The 18,083-nt window shown below is 42.0% G+C and overlaps 3 protein-coding genes across 3 annotated transcripts; 2 read left to right on the forward strand and 1 right to left on the reverse strand.

The window, feature by feature from the left end:
* The first annotated feature begins 1,548 nt into the window (after nt 1-1,548).
* Nucleotides 1,549-2,487, forward strand: LOC124969002 (olfactory receptor 7G3-like). The gene has a single exon (XM_047531839.1). The coding sequence runs from the start codon at nt 1,549-1,551 to the stop codon at nt 2,485-2,487; it is 939 nt and encodes a 312-aa protein (XP_047387795.1).
* Nucleotides 2,488-4,902: 2,415 nt separating this feature from the next.
* On the reverse strand, nt 4,903-6,389 carry LOC124967954 (olfactory receptor 7G3-like). Its single transcript, XM_047530378.1, has 2 exons — nt 5,463-6,389; nt 4,903-5,016 (listed from the first exon to the last, which is right to left on the reverse strand). Exons 1-2 carry the CDS (start codon nt 6,387-6,389, stop codon nt 4,903-4,905), a joined length of 1,041 nt encoding a protein of 346 aa, XP_047386334.1.
* Nucleotides 6,390-16,570: 10,181 nt separating this feature from the next.
* LOC124967955 (olfactory receptor 7G3-like) lies at nt 16,571-17,515 on the forward strand. The gene has a single exon (XM_047530380.1). It carries the CDS (start codon nt 16,571-16,573, stop codon nt 17,513-17,515), a length of 945 nt encoding a protein of 314 aa, XP_047386336.1.
* Nucleotides 17,516-18,083: the final 568 nt, after the last annotated feature.

The following is an 18,083-nucleotide window of genomic DNA, read 5'->3' on the forward strand; positions in this document are numbered from 1 at the left end:
CCCACAAGGGATTAATGACTAGACTGCTTAACCAAAGAGAAAATTCTGACCTTCATATATAGGGTGGCTACTACAACAACCAGGGTCTTGGTTGTCAAGAGACTTGATCTACTAGGAAATGTGTAATTTTCTGCATCACCAAAATCTAACACAATATGTAATCAGAGATCTTGATCCAGGCGTATCACTCATTTCTCTTGTCTTCAAGTCAAGGGTGGCCTATTCTCCCTCTGAGTGCAAATCTTTTGCTATTCTTAAGTAAATCTTTACTGTCATCTTGTGTAGTAAATCACCCCACAAGTCTTCTACAAGGAAATCCAAGAACTCTAATGGTTCCCAGTTGAGGTCCCCCTCTCTTAAGACCTCCTTGGACCCCCTTTGGTGGCAGAATTGCTGGATCTTATGAGAATTCTCTGTAATTTTCTGAGCCTCTGTTTGATATTTTAACACAGAAAACTGTTAAGTCTCTCTTCTTACATTTAAAAATCTTTCCAAACATATGACTTCCATTCATGCTTCCAAAGTACTCAGTTCATGATGAGTCAGATACGAGATTGTGTTTCAGGAAATCCAGGGTAAAGGGAACTTCCTAGACCTAGCTGAACATTCTCTCTCCCCTGGTGTACCAGAACAACTTTCTGTTGTCATGTTATTTCCAATTAAATAGATCTCTATAGTTTGACTTGATGTAATGGTAAAATATAAAATACTTAATGAATTGGATGAAAGAGGTCATTTCTCCTAAAGATGCAGTAGAGATGTGAGATTATCATTTTCATCAATATCTGAGTTTTGCAATAATGAGCAGATCCAGAGAGAGTCACTTTAACTACAGAGTAAAGATTCCTTGAGATGATGTCCAACAATGACTTTCATTGCTGTATAAAGAAACTACTAGCCAGGAGTGGTGGCACATGCCTGAGATACTCATCCTCCCAAATACTTGGGAACCTGGGAAAGGAGGATTGTGAATTCCAGATCAACCTGGATAACTTAGAGAGACCTAGTCCCTAAATAAAATAGAAAGTGTGAGGGATGTAGCTCAGAGAGAGAGTGCCCCTGGATGCAATCCCTAGTACCAAGAAAAACCAATAAAAACAAAAAAACACAAAAAGCTACTACAATTTAAAATGACTTCAAAAGCTTTCAGAGGGGCTGGGGTTATGGCTCAGTGGTGGAGCACTTGCCTACCATGTGTGAGGCAGTGGGTTTGATTCTCAGCAACACATATAAATAGATGAATAAAATAAAGGTCTATCAATATCTAAAAAAATTCAAGGAAAAAAGCTTTCTGAGTTCATAATTCTTTAAAAAGATAACATTTTGATTTTTGTATTTTAATATTTAAAATATACATATTTTAATTTATGTATCAAAATGCATAAGATTCACTTAAAAATTAGTGCATGAAGAAAGGAATACGTAGGAGAAACTTTAGGGAGAAATTGGGCAAATGAGTAAGTCATGAACCAAAGATGTCTTTCCAAGTGATCTCTGTGTGTGTCCATTATGGCCACGTCTCTATCTTCCAGCAGACTCTTCAACAACATGGAACCAGAAAACCAAACACGTGTAGCAGAATTCCTCCTCCTGGGACTCTCTGAGGATCCAGAGCTGCAGCCTGTCCTCTTTGGTCTGTTGCTGACCATGTACCTGGTCACAGTGCTTGGGAACCTGCTCATTGTCCTGGCTGTCAGCTCTGACTCCCACCTCCACAGTCCCATGTACTTCTTCCTCTCCAACCTGTCCATAGTCGAAATCTGTAGCACCTCCACTGTGATCCCTAAGATGCTGCTGAACATCCAGACAGAAATCAAAGCCATCACTTATGCAGGCTGCCTGGCTCAGGCATATTTTTTCTTGGTTTTCATATGTATGGACAATTTACTGCTGATGGTGATGGCCTATGATCGCTATGTGGCCATCTGCCACCCCCTGCATTACACGGTCATCATGAACCCCCGCCTCTGTGTCCTGCTGGTTCTGATCTGTCTGCTCATCAGCATTGTGGATGCCCTGCTGCACACTCTGATGGTGCTGCGTCTGTCTTTCTGCAACCAAGTTAAAATACCCCACTTTTTCTGTGAGCTGACTCAGATCCTCCAGTTGGCTTGTTCTGATACTCTTGTTAATAACATTGTGTTATATTTAATAATCATCATGGTGGGCATTGGGCCATTTTCTGGAATAATTTTCTCTTACACACGAATTGTCTCCTCCATTCTGAGAATCCCATCAACTGGAGGAAAGTATAAAGCTTTTTCTACCTGTGGGTCTCACCTGTCTGTGGTTTCCTTGTTCTATGGGACTTGCATTGGGGTTTATCTTAGTACCGCAATTACTGATTCTCCCAGGAAGATTGCAGTGGCCTCAGTGATGTACACTGTGGTCACCCCCATGCTGAACCCCTTCATCTACAGCCTGAGGAACAAGGACATGAAGGGGGCTTTGAGAAAACTCACCTTGGGGACGTTGTCCTTTTCATGATTTGCCAAATGTCCTGGATGAGGAGTCAAAGACTATGAAATACCAAGTGTTTCAGAAATCTTGACTCTTCCTTAATTCAATTCTTCCAGAAAAGTGGTTAATCACAGAATTTCAATACTAATAATGGAGCCAAGAAGAGTGGTACATGCTTATAATCCCAGATATTTGGGAATCTGAGTCAGGAGAATCCCATGTTTGAGGCCAGCCTGGGCAAGTTAGTAAGACACTGTCTTAAAAAAAAATGTTTGGCTCACTGGTAATAAAATGGCTTTGAATTCAATCACCAGACTGAAAAAAATAAAATAAAATAAAATAAAAAACAATATTAGATCTGTATTTAATTCTATTTTCCTATTTTTTTTCCATGTCATATCCTAATTAACCTAACTCTCTGAGTATAGCTTCCACAACTACAATATGAGTAATATAACACATTTAATATTTATTGGGGTATGTTTCTCTTATTGAGATATATGGGACAATTCAATCCATAGCATGAACACAGAAAGTTGTTTGTGTTAAGCACTGGTAAAATTACACAAAAAAATTATTGGGCTCCAGCCCTACGTTAGTGAACTTATGGTGGATACCTCCTTGCTTCCACATTTGTGTGTATGTGCCTGTGTCTGTGTGTGTGTGTGGTGCTGGGAACTAGACTCATGGGGACCTACCTCTGATGTACATCCTCAACCCTTTTTATTTTTAAACAAGTTCTCACTAAATTGCCCAGGGTGGCTTCTAACTTATGATCCTCCTGCCTCAGCCTCCCAAGTAGCTGGGATTACAGGCATGCCCACTGGGACTATCCCACATTGATTATTGATTATTATTGTAACATTTGTGTGTGTGTGTGTGTGTGTGTGTGTGTGCGCGCGTGTGTGTGTTCCAGGACAACAGGACAAATTTCCCTTTTAGCACAATGCTTCCTATTTTTTATCAACAGCAACAGTAATCATAGCTGGTATCTCTAGAGTATTCACTATGTCTCTAGTACTTAGGCCTTTTCTTAATACGCATACTGCATTATTCATATGAAGCACAAGTGAACTTGCTTCAGGTTTGCTTTCTCTGTTTTGGTAGATTGATATCTTGCTTCCTTTGCCTCATAAAACACCATGTGGTCTGTGATCCTGAAAGTGGCCTGAAAGTTAGCATTGGCTGATCCAGCAATGCCCTTTCCTCCCCAGCCAGTGTGAATGCAGAGGGAAACTGCTGTCTCCTCTCCTTTGCTCTCCCGAGAGCCCCTCTCTCAACGTCCCTTAAGAGCATGAGTCCTTCCAAAGTTCCATTCTAGATGATTAATTTCAGTCGTACAGATTTCAAATTTTTAATTAACAACAGTTAATTAACCTGTTTTTCTGTGAGCTAACCTGTTTTTTAAAGATCACATAGGAATTTTCAAATGGGTGTGACATATCTATGATAGACGTGATAGAGACACATTCTGTTTTTTTGATAACATCCTTCAAACTACAGTCTGAAAAAGACCAATTCTATTGGTTAAAGAAATTTTTTCAAATTAAAAGGTTCACAAGGGACTGGCTTGATGGAATTTTAAATATTATATCTTTAAAGGATTCAATGACATGTCATTTCTCACAAGGAGGACATAGAAGAGGTGAGACAGTAATTTTCAGCAAATCTGAGACCTGCAATGATAACATTTCGCAGGGAATATCCTGTCAATTACTGAGTGAAGTGATGTCATCAAACCAGGTTGGATACTGTGTGAAAAACTGAATAAAACTTAATGGTAGATGTAGCAAAAGCATTAAGGCTATTGACAGCTCCTAAACCATGCCACATCACATAATTTCATTTTTTGTGTTCTAGCTTTAGAAAGATGCATACATTTTATTTTATGAATCGTAAGGTATAATACATTCCCTCAAGAACTAGTGGGTGGCAGGAATACAGAAGAGAGATCAGGAGAACAGAAGAAAGGGATTGAGAAGGAGGGAGAAGGGCTGGGGAAAGAAAGGAATGGTGGAAGGGAACTGAGGAAATTCTCCTGTGAACACACGTGCAAACAGCAAAGTGAATTTCACCTAGATTGATATAAATAATGCACTCAATAAAAAAGCTATAAGTACACAGAAGAAAAGTTAGTACAATAGAGGAAAGGAAACAGGGGAGAGGAAGGGAGGGAAGGAAGAAGTCATGGGGACTGAAGGACAAAAATTCCATGCTTGTGTGGAATGAACACGACCATTACGTATAGTTATAGTGCACCAAGAAAAATTACTAAAACAAGAATTAGTGGGTGAAGAAAACAATGAGTAGGAGGCCTGACAGGAAGAATTGTTTAAATATTACAAGGGCACTGGCTTCACCACTGGGTAGCTGGTGGGGCTGGAGTTAGGAAAGCAGTGGCCTCAGCTGCCTGTCAGCAGGGCTGTCCTCCTCAGGGAGCACTTACACTAGAGGAAGGGCAGAGTCTGCCATCCTGGTGTCTGAGGTCAGCTCCCCCATGCCCCTGCCACATCCTGCAGGAACTCTTTTCCCTGGGGTGACGATGACCTGCAGCAGCTGAAAGAGAACCCCCAGGCATGGAGGGAAGGAGAGCAGCTACCAGGCCAGTCCCCCCAGGGGTCCTGGAGCTTGCTGCTTCAGTGACTCCTCCTCTGTCCATTCCTCCTGTGGTGTGTCCTTGCAGAGTCCCTGGGAAGGCTTCCTGATTTAGTGATGGCCCAGGCATGGGAGGTGAGTGGGACTGAGTGAGAGGGAGTGACAGGGCAGGGAAGGGCACCCACCATGAACCCCGATCAGCTCACCAGACAGAACTAACATGCACTGCGAGGAGGACATTTGCCCTCTGTGGTTGGGGAGAGACCCTGAGATTCTCATCACCAACTAAGATTATAGTATTTCAATCTCAAGTGATGCTACTATTTCTGGGAGACCTGACTAACTTTGATTTGGTCTAGGAGCTCACAGGCAAGGCAGTTGACATACTCATGAAAAAAAAAAAAAACCATCCCCATGGTGAGTTTTCTCAAGGCCCCCTTCATGTCCTTGTTCCTCAGGCTGTAGATGAAGGGGTTCAGCATGGGGGTGACCAGTGCATACATCACTGAGGCCACTATAGCCTTCCTTGGAGAATCAGTAACTGCAGAACTAAGATAAACCCCAATAGCTGTCCCATAGAACAAGGAAACCACTGATAGGTGAGACCCACAGGTAGAAAAAGCTTTGTACTTTCCACCAGTTGATGGAATTCTTAGGATGGAGGAGACAATTCGAGTATAAGAGAAAATTATGCCAGACACAGGACCAATACCTAACAGAAAGGTTGTTAAATAAACCATGATATTATTGATGAAGGTATCGGAACAGGCCATCTTGAGGATCTGAGCAAGGTCACAGAAGAAGTGAGGGATCTCCAGGTGTTTGCAGAAAGACAGACGCATCAGCATCAGAGTGTGCAGCAGGGCATCCACAGTGCTGATGAGCAGACAGATCAGAACCAGCTGGACACAGAGGCGGGGATTCATGATGACCGTGTAATGCAGGGGGTGGCATATGGCCACATAGCGATCATAGGCCATCACCGTTAGCAGTAAATTGTCCATACATATGAAAACCAAGAAAAAATATGCTTGAGCTAGGCAGCCTGCGTAAATTATGGCTTTGCTTTCTGTCTGGATGTTGAGCAGCATCTTAGGGACTAACGTGGAGGTGCTACAGATGTCAGCCAAGGACAGGTTACAGAGGAAGAAGTACATGGGAGTGTGGAGGTGGGAGTCAGAGGTGACGGCCAGGATGATGAGCAGGTTCCCAAGCACTGTGAGCAAGTATATGGACAAAAACAGGCCAAAGAGGACAGGCTGCAGGTCTGGATCCTCTGAGAGTCCCAGGAGGAGGAATTCTGCTACAAGTGTTGTTTTATTTTCAGATTTCATGTTTTGAGGAATCTCCTGGAAGATAGGGAAATGGAGAGAATGGAATAAGAACCAATGGATAAAAGCCTTTGGTCCAGGACTTCAATTCTGGAATACTTAGACAACCATTTCCTTTAAATTCTCCTACCCATTTCATTCCTCACCCACTAATTCTGGTAGAATTTTATGTATTTTAATACACAAAATGAAACATCTGCTATTTTCTAATACTAGAAAACAAAATGAATTTATGTGCTAATTTATTTTTAGCAACTATGAATCCCAAATGCTATTTTTGAATTATTTTATTTCTTTTATAATGACATGTTGCTTTCATTTCTATTGTTGCTGGAAGTTTGGAGCTGGTTAAGAGGAACATGTAGGGAACCATACACATGGTATTTTATGGGATATAACCTTGTGTCTGTGTTTTCCTTGATTGCTGCTCTCTGGAGATGTTTCTATGGCAATGGTTTTGAAATTATCCCCTACCTGCTGAGCACTCCTGAGTGCATTCAAAACTGCACATTCTGCAGAGCAGCCAGAGAGGTTCGTGAAGTCCAACACCTCCTGTGGACTGTGTCCAAGCCACTCCACTCAGTAAACTGAGTCCTCATTAGGAATTTCAATGTCCCCCCAACATCTGGTCTCTGGAAAAGTTAAATATGGGGTGATAGACCCTTGGCCATTCTCACTTTGTGAAAGTAACATCCACGTCGTGGTTAAGCCAAGAAGTCAGCAGGAGAGAACAGTTGGGTAAGTCCATTATTAATGAAAGTGCCCTATCCTGTTGCAGTCAATCTGAAATGACTCTAGCTCATACATGTTCCTGCAAATGACAGGAGGGGGAATAACCCAGGCAGGAAAACAAACACTGCATGCTCTCACTCATATGTGAAAACTAAAAAATAATTTCATTGCACAAAAGTAGAAGAGGGTCACAGAGTCTGGGAAGCTGAGGTGCAGGTGAGTCAGGGAGGTCAGATAGTAGGTACAGAACAGAGTTTCATGGATGTGTAAGTTCCAGTGTTCTATAGCATGATAGGGCGACTAGAGATTGCAACAATTTATCATGTATTATATAATGAACTATGAGAGAGGAGTTCAAAAGTTCTCAACCCATAGAAGTGATATGTGACCAAGGAGATGGGAATACCAATTACCTTGATCTGATTATTACACATTGGATTCATATTATCACAATGCACTTCATGAATATACACAAGTATTGTCTATTAAATAAAATTTCATAAAATAAAAAGTGAGTCAATTGAACTCAGTCTGTGAATTTTGGAAGGACATACTCCCTCCTGACATGGAGGGAGGATGGCATGCGTGGAGAGAGAGCGGAGGAGACGGACAAGCACTTTTTCCTCTGCTCTACACCAGCCAGGGTTAGGGAGGGAAATGCTGGATGAGCCCTTGCTGATTCAGGCCACTGGACAGCATGAAGGCCATAGGATGTTGTGAAGCAAGGAAGGAAGAACATTATTCTACACAAGACACAGAAAACAGGTGGAGCAAAGTTCTCCTGGGTCCTTGAAATGAACACTGAGCTGTGGGCATTGAACAAGAAAAGATCTGAGCACTAGGAACATAGTGACTCTGTAGAGATGGTAGTTGTAATTATTTCTACTGTTGCTGTTTTTATTAGTAGAAGCACAGTTGTCAGTACAACAAAGGAGATTCCAGTACAACAGGAAACTTTCCTAGTACATCCTGGGAGGCGAAATGTGCAGCCTGGTGTAGGATATTCCCACTCCCCCTGGATTGCCTGATACACAGGCTGTTATCTGGATCATTAACCCTCACAAGGTACCCTGGAAACTTGAATGGAGGTTGTACAATTGGAAAATTTCAAAATGTAGGAAAACAGTCTTTATAACTGTATTAAAATATCAAAAGTTTCTTGAGAAAATAAAAAAGATAAGCACTATATGATCCAACAATGCTACTTCATTTTCTGAATATATACTTGAAATAATTGAAGGAGGGTGTCAAAGAGAAGTCTGCACACACTCACTGAAAGCAGCATTATTCACGAGAGCCAGAAGGTGGGAAACCCCAGTGCCCAGACATGGATGGATGGGTATACAAGCTGAGGTAAATGCACACAGTGAAATAAGTATCAGTCTTTAAAGGAAGGAAACCTTCACAAAACTCCAGCACAGACCATGAGGACTTTGTCCTTAGGGAAATCAGTCAGTCATCAAAAGGCATATAGGTGATTCCACTTCTGTGAGGAACACTGTCAAAATTCATAAAGACACAAAGGAGAATGGGGGGGGGGTGAAGATGAAGAGCTGGTACTTGTAGGAACAGAGCCTCAGTTTTGCAAGATGAAAAATGTCCTGAAGATGTTGGTGGTGATGGCTGCAGAACCATTGTGAATGCACCTAATGCCACTGAACTGTACTTAGACATGGTCCAAAGGCAACCTGTGTTATGTGAATTTTACCTCAATTTTAAGAATTTTAATAAAAACGTCAAAGGAATGCTTTCTGGTTGGCTTTATTTATGCTCCTCTCTTAGGTGGAGATTTGATAAACCACCCACTCCTCATTTGTCACTGCTCATGAAAGGGAAGGAACTTCTTAGTGAATGGTCCACCCTCACCCACATCCTATCTCTCTCCCTCAACCAGGAAATTCTGCAGATCTGGGAATATTTAAAAGCACTCATGGAGATGCAGATTCTAGCTTCTCCTGTTCTTGGTAGAAACACCTCCCAATCAAGCTCAGAATAAACAGGGGAAAGCTGAATTCTGATGGAGGTAAGGAAGGGTCAAGGCTTTAGTACTCACCAGTTGTGTCCCTCTACTTCAGCATCCTCCCAGGCTGATCCTTGCTACAGAAGGCACAGAGGACTGGGTGATTCTTTGAGTGGTTCTTATAAATAAATGGACAGGAACCCTACATAATAAGTCCCATGTCATCAGAGATACACAACAGTGAGACTCACAGAGCTCTCAGCACCCAGCCTCCAGCTCTCCTCTCCAGGGAACAAACAGAGGAGGGCACTGAGTTGGGAATTCTCCAGAAGACAGAGATTGCACTTCCACTTGGCCCTTGACTTCACAGCACAGGTCAATTACTGAAAGGCCCTGTTAGCATACACACCTCTGGTTCTTCCCTAGAGTCTCAAATTTACTAGACTGGGCATGTGGTCCTAGGAGTTCTGTTCTACCAAGTTTCCAGGTGCTGTTTCTGCTGGCCCTGGAACCTCACTTTGAGAACCCCCACTGTAGTGCACTGAAATTGGCAAGGACCCAATACATGGCAGTTGTTCTGATATCATTGCCCAGAAGTTTCTGGTGTCAGCAAATTTGCAGAAAAAACAACAATCAGGCCAGAGTCAAGGGCATTTGTTCTAGGACCTGTAAAGAATTACAATATCATGAGACCTAGGGACCAGGAGCAACTGTAGTGTGTTGTGACATGAGTGGAGAAGGACAGAGTTTAAAAATGTGAAAATCACCACCATTCAAGTTTTTCTCCACAAATTAGGATGGGTGGAAGCCAAGGGCCAGCTGATCAGTCTGAAAGTTTATTGGCTGTGTTGGTGATCATTCATGGACATAGCAAGAGAAAGCAAAGGTAAAAGTACTGTAGTCACTGTGGTTTGGTCCAGTGTCAAAAATTCAGTGGAGGAGATGCATGCCGCCCCCCCACTGGAAATCTTCTCAACTCTATTTAAAGGGCTCTGAGACAAGGTGCAGGCTCTTTGCAATCAGAGTCCATGAGCATGCAATTCCACAAGTAGAGTTCTCTGCTGTGTTACCACGATGGCTTATACATTAATGCTGCTTGGGTGCAATGTGGACTTTGGACAGTTTGATCCAACAGTTATAAACCCATACCAGCTGGGTAACCTTGGGGACCTTACTCAACCTGTATATGCCTCTGTTCCTTCATCTGTAACATGAGCACTAAAAATAAATCAAAACTAAAAATTGAAACTACATTTTTATATATTCGGTACCAGGAAATAAACCCGAGGGAATTTAAACATTGAGACAAATCCGAAGTCCTTTTTCAGTCTTTTATTTTATTTTTTGAGACAGAGTCTTACTAAGCTGCTTAAGGCCTTCCTAAGTAGCTGAGGCTGGTTTTTGCATTTGTGATCCTCCTGTCTACCTCCCAACTACTGAGAAAACAGGCATGTACCACCATGCCCAGATAAAACTATGTTTTTACAAATATATATAAAGAAATCCCAGTGTGGAGACAAGGAGAGAATGTTGCTCCTGAGAGGTGAGCTGAGTACCAGGACTGGTCTTATGTGAGGTTTAGGTGTCTGCAGGCTCTAGAGCGAAGGATGAGAGTCAAGGAGTTCTCTGGTTGTTCTGGAACCACAAAGCAATGGGTGTTTGAAAGAAGAGAGAATAGGAAGCAAACCATTTTCAAGTGTGGAGTGCATCTAGGCTTCCCATCACCTGGAACTCCCAGGAAGAGCTTGTGTACCTGTACTGTGACCACATGGAAGGACATGTCCAGAGATAACAATGCTAATTGCATAAATATTAAATATCCAATGGACCAGGAAGTTATGAAAATATGAATTAGAAGTCATTTAATGGCCTTTTAAATGAATTACAAGGAGGTAAAGAACTTCAAGATCACACTGTATTATTTAAATGTTATATTACTCCATAAGTAACAGTATGATCAACAAAATCACTAGGAAGATATTTGTCTTAAAAGCCCATCGATAAATACTTGCTCTGAGTATTGAACCAAGAGTGAGTCAGAATTTCTGGCACACCTGATCCTCAATGCTCTTGTTAGCACTTGGTTGGCTTCTTACTCTGTCCAAATGAAGAATCAGAAGGAGGCACAACTGCAATGGGAACAGGACTCTGTTTGAGCATCCTGTGGCAACAGAAGGAAACAGCAGTCTCCAAGAGTGTGGAGTTGCTCACAACACCAAGGGTACTGGCTTCATCACTGGGGTAGCTGGTGGGGCTGGTATTAGGAATGCAGTGACCTCAGCTGCCTGTCAGGAGGGTTTACCTCCAATCAGCACTTCCACTTAGAAGAAGGACAGAGTCTGCAATCTTGGTGCCCAGCTTACCTCTCAGGAGCAACATCCTCTCCTTATCTCTACACGAAAACGTGTCATGCCTCAATAGAAAAAAAAAATACATTTAAAATTTTAAATAAATCCTGGGTGTGGTGGTGCACAATTGTAATCCCAGTGACTCGAGGTCCTGAGGCAGGAGGATTGCAAATTTGGGGCCAGCCTTTTCCAATCAAGGAGACCCTACCTTAAAATAAAAAATAAAAAGAACTGGAGATGGAACTCAGTGGTAAAGTGCTCCTGGGTTTAATCTCCATTACAAAATGTAAATATAAAAACAATGTTTTTAGTTGATCTACTTTTACTTCTCTTATTACCCATGAAGGAGCAGAGATATATAGAAGTTGAGTTATGTCCCCAAACTTGCACAGCTTGGATGAGATATTAAATGTTGGCTCAAACTGTCCAAACACCTCATTTCCCCTCCATGCCATCCTACACCAACCAGTATGGAATATATAAACCACTGTGGGGACACAGCAGGGAACTGTACTTTTGGAATTGCTTGTGTGTGAACTGAGATTTCAAAGTGCTTGTGCCTTGTCTCAGAGCCCTTTAAATGGAGCTGGGAAGGCTTCCAGGGAGGGTCACCCATATATCTCTTCCACTGAATTATGGGAACTGGGCCAAACCACAGCAGCTACAGTCCCTGGACCCTGGCTTACTCTTGCTGTGTCCATGGATGATCACCAACAACAGCAGATAGACTTCCAAACCCATCAGTTGGCTTTTTGCTTCCACTCTCCCTAATTTGTGGAGAACAACTTGTCAGGTTGGGATTTTCACATTTTAAACTCTGTCCTTCTCCACTTAGTTCACAACACACTACGTTTCTTCTGGTCCCTGGGTCTCATGATATTGCAATTCTTTACAAATCCTAGGACAAATGCCCTTGACTCTGGCCTTACTGTTGGTTTTTCTGCAAATTTGCTGACACCAGAAATTTCTGGGCAATGATATCAGAACAACTGCCATGTATTGGGTCCTTGCCAATTGCAGTGCACTACACTGGGGGTTCTCAAAGTGGGGTTCCAGTGTCAGCAGAAGCAGCACCTGCAAACTTGGTAGAACAGAACTCCTAGGACCACATGCCAAGCCTAGTAAATCTTACGCTCTGGGGAAGAACCAGAGGTGTGTATGTTAACAGGGTCTTTCAGTAATTGACCTGTGCTATAAAGTCAAGGGCCACAGTGGAAGAGCAATCTCTGTCCTTTTGGAGAAGAGCCAACTCCTCACCATCCCTGTTTGTTCCCTGGAGAATGGAGCTGGGCGATTGGGTGTTGAGAGTTCTGTTAATCTCTCTTGTACCTCTGACCCCTTAAGACCTGTTTTGGAGGGAACATTTCCATTTATTTGTGAGAACCACTCAGAGAAATGCCCAGTCCTCTCTGCCCTCTGTAGCGTGTGAGGATCAACCTGGGAGGATGCTGAAGTAGAAGGACAGAGTTGGTGAGTCCTGAAGTCTTGGCCCTGACTTGCACCATCAAGGATTTAGCATTCCCCTGTCTTTTTTGAGCTGGTTGTGAAGGTGATCCTACCAAGAAGGAGGAGGTTGGATCTGCATTTCCATGAGTGTTTTTAAATATTCCTGACCTGCAGAATTTCCTGGGTGAGGGAGAGACATAAGACTGTTTTTGGGAGGGGGGGGTCATTCTCTCAGAAGGGCCACAGTTTCACCAGGAGTGAGAAATGAGGGATGGGTGGTTCATCAAGCTCTGCAAGGAGAGGAATATAAACTTAGGAACTCAGAAAGTGTTCCTTCAACATTTTAAAATCAAACTACTTTTTCAATTGTGGTAAAATTTGTATAGAAAATTTCAACATCTTGACCATCTTTAAGTACAGTTCAGGGGCATTGGGTACATTCACAGTTGTTCAATAGTCTTCACCAACATCCATCTTCAGGATATTTTTCATCTTTTTTTATTTTAGATGGTATTTATGTATTTATTTATTTTGTTTTTTAATTTTTTTTATTTTTACAAACTGCATTTTGATTCATTGTACACAAATGGGCCAAGGAACTGGACAGATACTTTACAGAAGAAGATATACAAGCGATTAATAAATATATGAAAAAGTGTTTAACATCTGTAGTAATTAGAGATATGCAAATTAAAACAACTCTAAGATTAAATCTTACTCCAGTTAGAATGACTATTATCAAGAACACAAACAATAATAGATGTTGGTGTGGATGTGGGGAAAAAGGCACACTTACACATTGCTGGTGGAATTTCAAATTGGTGCAGTCACTCCGGAAAGGTGTGGACAATTTTCATATTGCAAAGCGAAACTCCATCTCCATTTATCACGAGCTCAGCACTCAGTGCTTCCCAGGCCCTGTTTCCCAGTGTTCTCTTTCTGTCCTGGTGAATTTGAACACACTGAGTCCCTCATAGAAGAAATTACCTATGTGACTTTTTTATAAATATAGGACAACCTGTATTAAAATGCAAAACAATCTCAAGGTCCAGACTAAAGCTCCTGTGAGGGTTTCGTTTCTTTTAAAGTCTGAAGCGTTAATTAGTTTTCCAAACAGAGCACTTCTTGTGTACCCATTTGTCTGTACCTTGACACTGAGGTTTCTCCCACCTTCTGGCTTTTATGAGTAATGGTGCTCGAAACAAGTGTGTACAAATATCCCTTTGACACCCTGACTCTGATTATTTTAGGTGGATACCCTGACACAGAAGTAGAATTGCTGAATCCTTTGGGAATTCCTTTTCTGAATTTCTGAGGAAACTTTCAATATGTTAACACAGAAAGTGGTCAAGAATCCCTTACTGCACTTTTACATTTTCAGATGTGCAACTTCCCTTCATGCATCCAGAGAGCTCAGTGAACAGTGAGGCAGCTCACAGCCTGTGGGTCAGGTAATGGAGGCCCAGGTACCCTCCCAACCTGGCTGCACATTTCCTCCTGGAGCGCTCCAGGCCTCTCCCTGTGGTGCCACAACTTCTGCTGCTGTGTCATCCTAAGAAGAATAACAGGAGCAGTAACTGTAGTGACTATTTCATGAGTACTCTCACTTTGTTCCTGGCACTGAAACTTTTTTTAAGTAATTATTTATTAGAACTCACCGAGACTTACTCATTGGAAGCACACAGCCTTCATTTCTCTTCATCTTTATTGATGACGTCCCTCTTCCCTGGCTTCATAAAACATGGTATGTGCTGTGAACCTGGCCTGAAAGTCAGCACTGGTTGATCCAGCAAAGCACTTTCCCTCCCCAGCTCCTGTCAATGCAGAGGGAGAACTGCTTGCTCTTCTCCTTTGCTCTCTCCAGAGCACATGCCTGTCGCCCTCCCTCCACTTCTGTTACCAGTATTATCCTTCCAAAGCTCACATTCTAGATGGATAATTTCAGCTGCAAAGTATAAAAATGTTTTTAATTAAGACACAAAAGTTTGACATGTATTTAAGAAACACTGTGATAGGTCCATATAGATAGATACATATACATAAAGTAAGTAACCAGATTAAGGTTATTGGGGTTTCCATCTCCTTAAATATTCCTTATTTCCATGGTTAGGAAATTTGAACTCACATCTTCCAGTTCTTTATGAAATAGGTAATAATCTGGGTGCATTGACAAATGCCTTTGTTCCCAGCTTCTTATCAGGTGAAGAAGGAGGCTCCCAAGTTCAATGCCAGCCTTGGAAAATTAGCAAGTCTGTCTTTCAAAATAAAAATAAAAATGCCTGAGATTATACACAATGGCTGAGTACTTCTGGGTTCAAACCCAGTGTCAGAATAATAACAAAATTTGTCACCAATTTTCAAGCCATAGTCACCTGAGGGTGCTATACAAAATCAAAACTGATTCATCCCATCTCCTGTGTTATGGTATGTTCTACGTGACCTCTTACTTCTCCTGTCTCCCACCTTTTCTGACCTCCAGTGATCCCTTCTCTACCAGTTTTCTAGCCTCCACATATGAGTGAGAACAAGCAGGATTCACTTTTCTCTCTGGCTTACTTCACTTTCTCTCATTTCCAGCAGCATGCACGGAGCTAGCAGAGTTTCATTTTGACATGGAACACCTGCTTCAGTAACATATTCACACACTGGCTCTGAGAATTTTTCCACCTTGCAGGTTTCTTGGCTGCTGTGATAGAGAGTGGATTTACAAGGTGAGGATGTCTAGGGGTACATCTTCACTCTTGAAAGTATTAGAAGGGCCAGACACTGAGGCTCTGGGAAGGCACAGTGAGCACTTGAAGGTATAGCAAGTTATTCTTGCTTTAAAGATCAGATGGTAGCTTGGCCCAGTGGGACACACCTAACATTCCCTTGCAGGAGAGGATTAGGAAGGAGGATTTCAAACAGGAGGCCAGCCTGGGCTACTTAAGGACACCCTGTATTAAAATGCAAAACAGAAAGACAGGGAGGGAGGTGTAGGTCTGTGATGCAGCAACTCAGGGTCAGTCCCCAGCACCACTAAAAGAAAGGTGGGAAGGTGGGAATTTCCATTTGGGATGTAATGTTTCTATAGTAGGCAAACTATAATCAACTTTATAATAATGCCCTTCCTGTAGGGGACATATGGAAAATGATGAATCACCATTCAGAAAGAAAGCCAGCAATTCCAGGGTACAATGAATCGAAATTACATAGATCCAAAAGGAGATGGTTGGTATACTTTTAAATTGGAATAAATGCATATTGTTTCTTACAATAAGGTAGTAGAGCATGTGAGAAGATAATTTTTAGCAATCCCTGAAACCAGAAAAGATGAGTATATTCAGAAATAATATGTAAATCCCACATTTGGACTTTTATGGTAAAATGTTCATATCTCACCAAATTTGATGCTTTATTAAGGAACGACTATAGTTTAAGGATGGATTAAAGATAGCATTCAAACTTCTCAACATAAATATCACATATGTTTATTTTTGAATTTTGGTATTAGAAGAAAGAACACATTTTATGTATTAGAATGTATAATTCACTAAAGAATTAGTGGGTAAAGGAGGAAATGAGAACAATCTAATGAGAAGAATTTTTTAAATATTACTAGAATTTAAGTCCTGGACCAATGGTCTCTGTCCAATACCCATCTCTGTGTGTGTTCCATTGTGAACATGTACCCCTCCTCCAGCAGACTCTTCGACAACATGGAGCCAGTAAACCAAACCCTTGTGGCAGAATTCCTCCTCCTGGGACTCTCTGAGGATCCAGACCTGCAGCCTGTACTCTTTGGCCTGTTGCTGACCATGTACCTGGTCACAGTGCTTGGGAACCTACTCATCATTCTGGCTGTCAACTCTGACTCCTGCCTCCACACCCCCATGTACTTCTTCCTCTGCAACCTGTCCTTGGCTGACATCTGTAGCACCTCCACTGTGGTCCCTAAGATGCTGCTCAATATCCAGACAGAAAGCAAAGCCATCACTTATGCAGGCTGCCTGGCTCAGGCATATTTTTTCTTGGTTTTCCTAGGTATGGATAATTTACTGTTGACCGTGATGGCCTATGATCGCTATGTGGCCATCTGCCACCCCCTGCATTACACAGTCATCATGAACCCCCGCCTCTGTGTCCAGCTAGTTCTGATCTGTCTGCTCATCAACACTGTGGATGCCCTGCTGCACACTCTGTTGTTGCTGCGTCTGTCTTTCTGCAAACACCTGGAGATCCCTCACTTCTTCTGTGACCTTGCTCAGATCCTTAAGATGGCCTGTTCTGATACTCTTGTCAATAACACTGTTTTATTTTTAGCAACCATCTTCTTGGGCTTTGGTCCTGTGTCTGGCATAATTTTCTCTTATACTCGAATTGTCTCCTCCATTCTGAGAATCCCATCAACTGGTGGAAAGTATAAAGCTTTTTCTACCTGTGGGTCTCACCTATCTGTGGTTTCCTTGTTCTATGGGGCTGCTATTTGGGTTTACCTTAGTTCTGCTATTCCTGTATCTCCCAGAATGAGTGCTCTGGCCTCAGTGATATACACTGTGGTCACCCCCATGCTGAACCCCTTCATCTACAGCCTGAGGAACAAGGACATGAAGGGGGCCTTGAAAAAACTCACCTTGGAATGTTTACTTTTTTGTGATCTGTAAAAGTGTCATGGTGTGGGCTTCTAGAGTTAGTTGAAGAGATTAAATATTGGGTATATCTTACCATTTAGATATGAGATTTCCCTGAGAAAGCTCATGTGGAAATGAAGAAATATCAGAGGTGGAATAATGAGATTATGAGCGTAGTAACATTATTTGTGTTGTAGTTCATTAATAATTTCAATGTATGACCAGGTAGTAATTTTCAGCAGGTGACATATGACTAGATGAATTCAATCACTGGGGGCATGTGTTTGAAGGAGAGGTGTCTGGGACCTCTCCCTCTTCACCCTGACTGCCAGCATCCCAGAAGCTTCTCTGCCAAGCCCCTCTGCCATGTTGTTCTGTCTTACCTCAAGTTCATAGACGTGAATGTGACCATCCATGGACTGCATCTTGAAAACTTTGAGTCCAAAATAAAATTATTCTCCAAAATAAACTTCTAGCTTTCAGTCATTTTGGTCCTTGTAATAAAGAGAGGATTGAACCAGTGTGCTAGAAATCCTGAATCTGTCTTAATCCTTTTTTCCTGGCCAATGGTTAATCATGGGCTTTCAAGAAAATAGCTTTA

The sequence above is a fragment of the Sciurus carolinensis genome, chromosome 17 (genome assembly GCF_902686445.1).
Source record: "Sciurus carolinensis chromosome 17, mSciCar1.2, whole genome shotgun sequence".
Lineage (NCBI taxonomy): Eukaryota > Metazoa > Chordata > Mammalia > Rodentia > Sciuridae > Sciurus > Sciurus carolinensis.

What these genes read in the sequence shown, in the direction of transcription:
- LOC124969002 (XM_047531839.1), top strand. Translation starts at nt 1,549, where the DNA reads ATGGAACCAGAAAACCAAACACGTGTAGCAGAATTCCTCCTCCTGGGA.
- LOC124967954 (XM_047530378.1), bottom strand. Translation starts at nt 6,389, where the DNA reads ATGAAATCTGAAAATAAAACAACACTTGTAGCAGAATTCCTCCTCCTG. An exon ending in GAAAACTCACCATGGGGATG is followed by an intron (nt 5,017 to 5,462) that starts GTTTTTTTTTTT and finishes GTTCTCTTTCAG; the next exon opens with CTGCTGCAGGTCATCGTCAC.
- LOC124967955 (XM_047530380.1), top strand. Translation starts at nt 16,571, where the DNA reads ATGGAGCCAGTAAACCAAACCCTTGTGGCAGAATTCCTCCTCCTGGGA.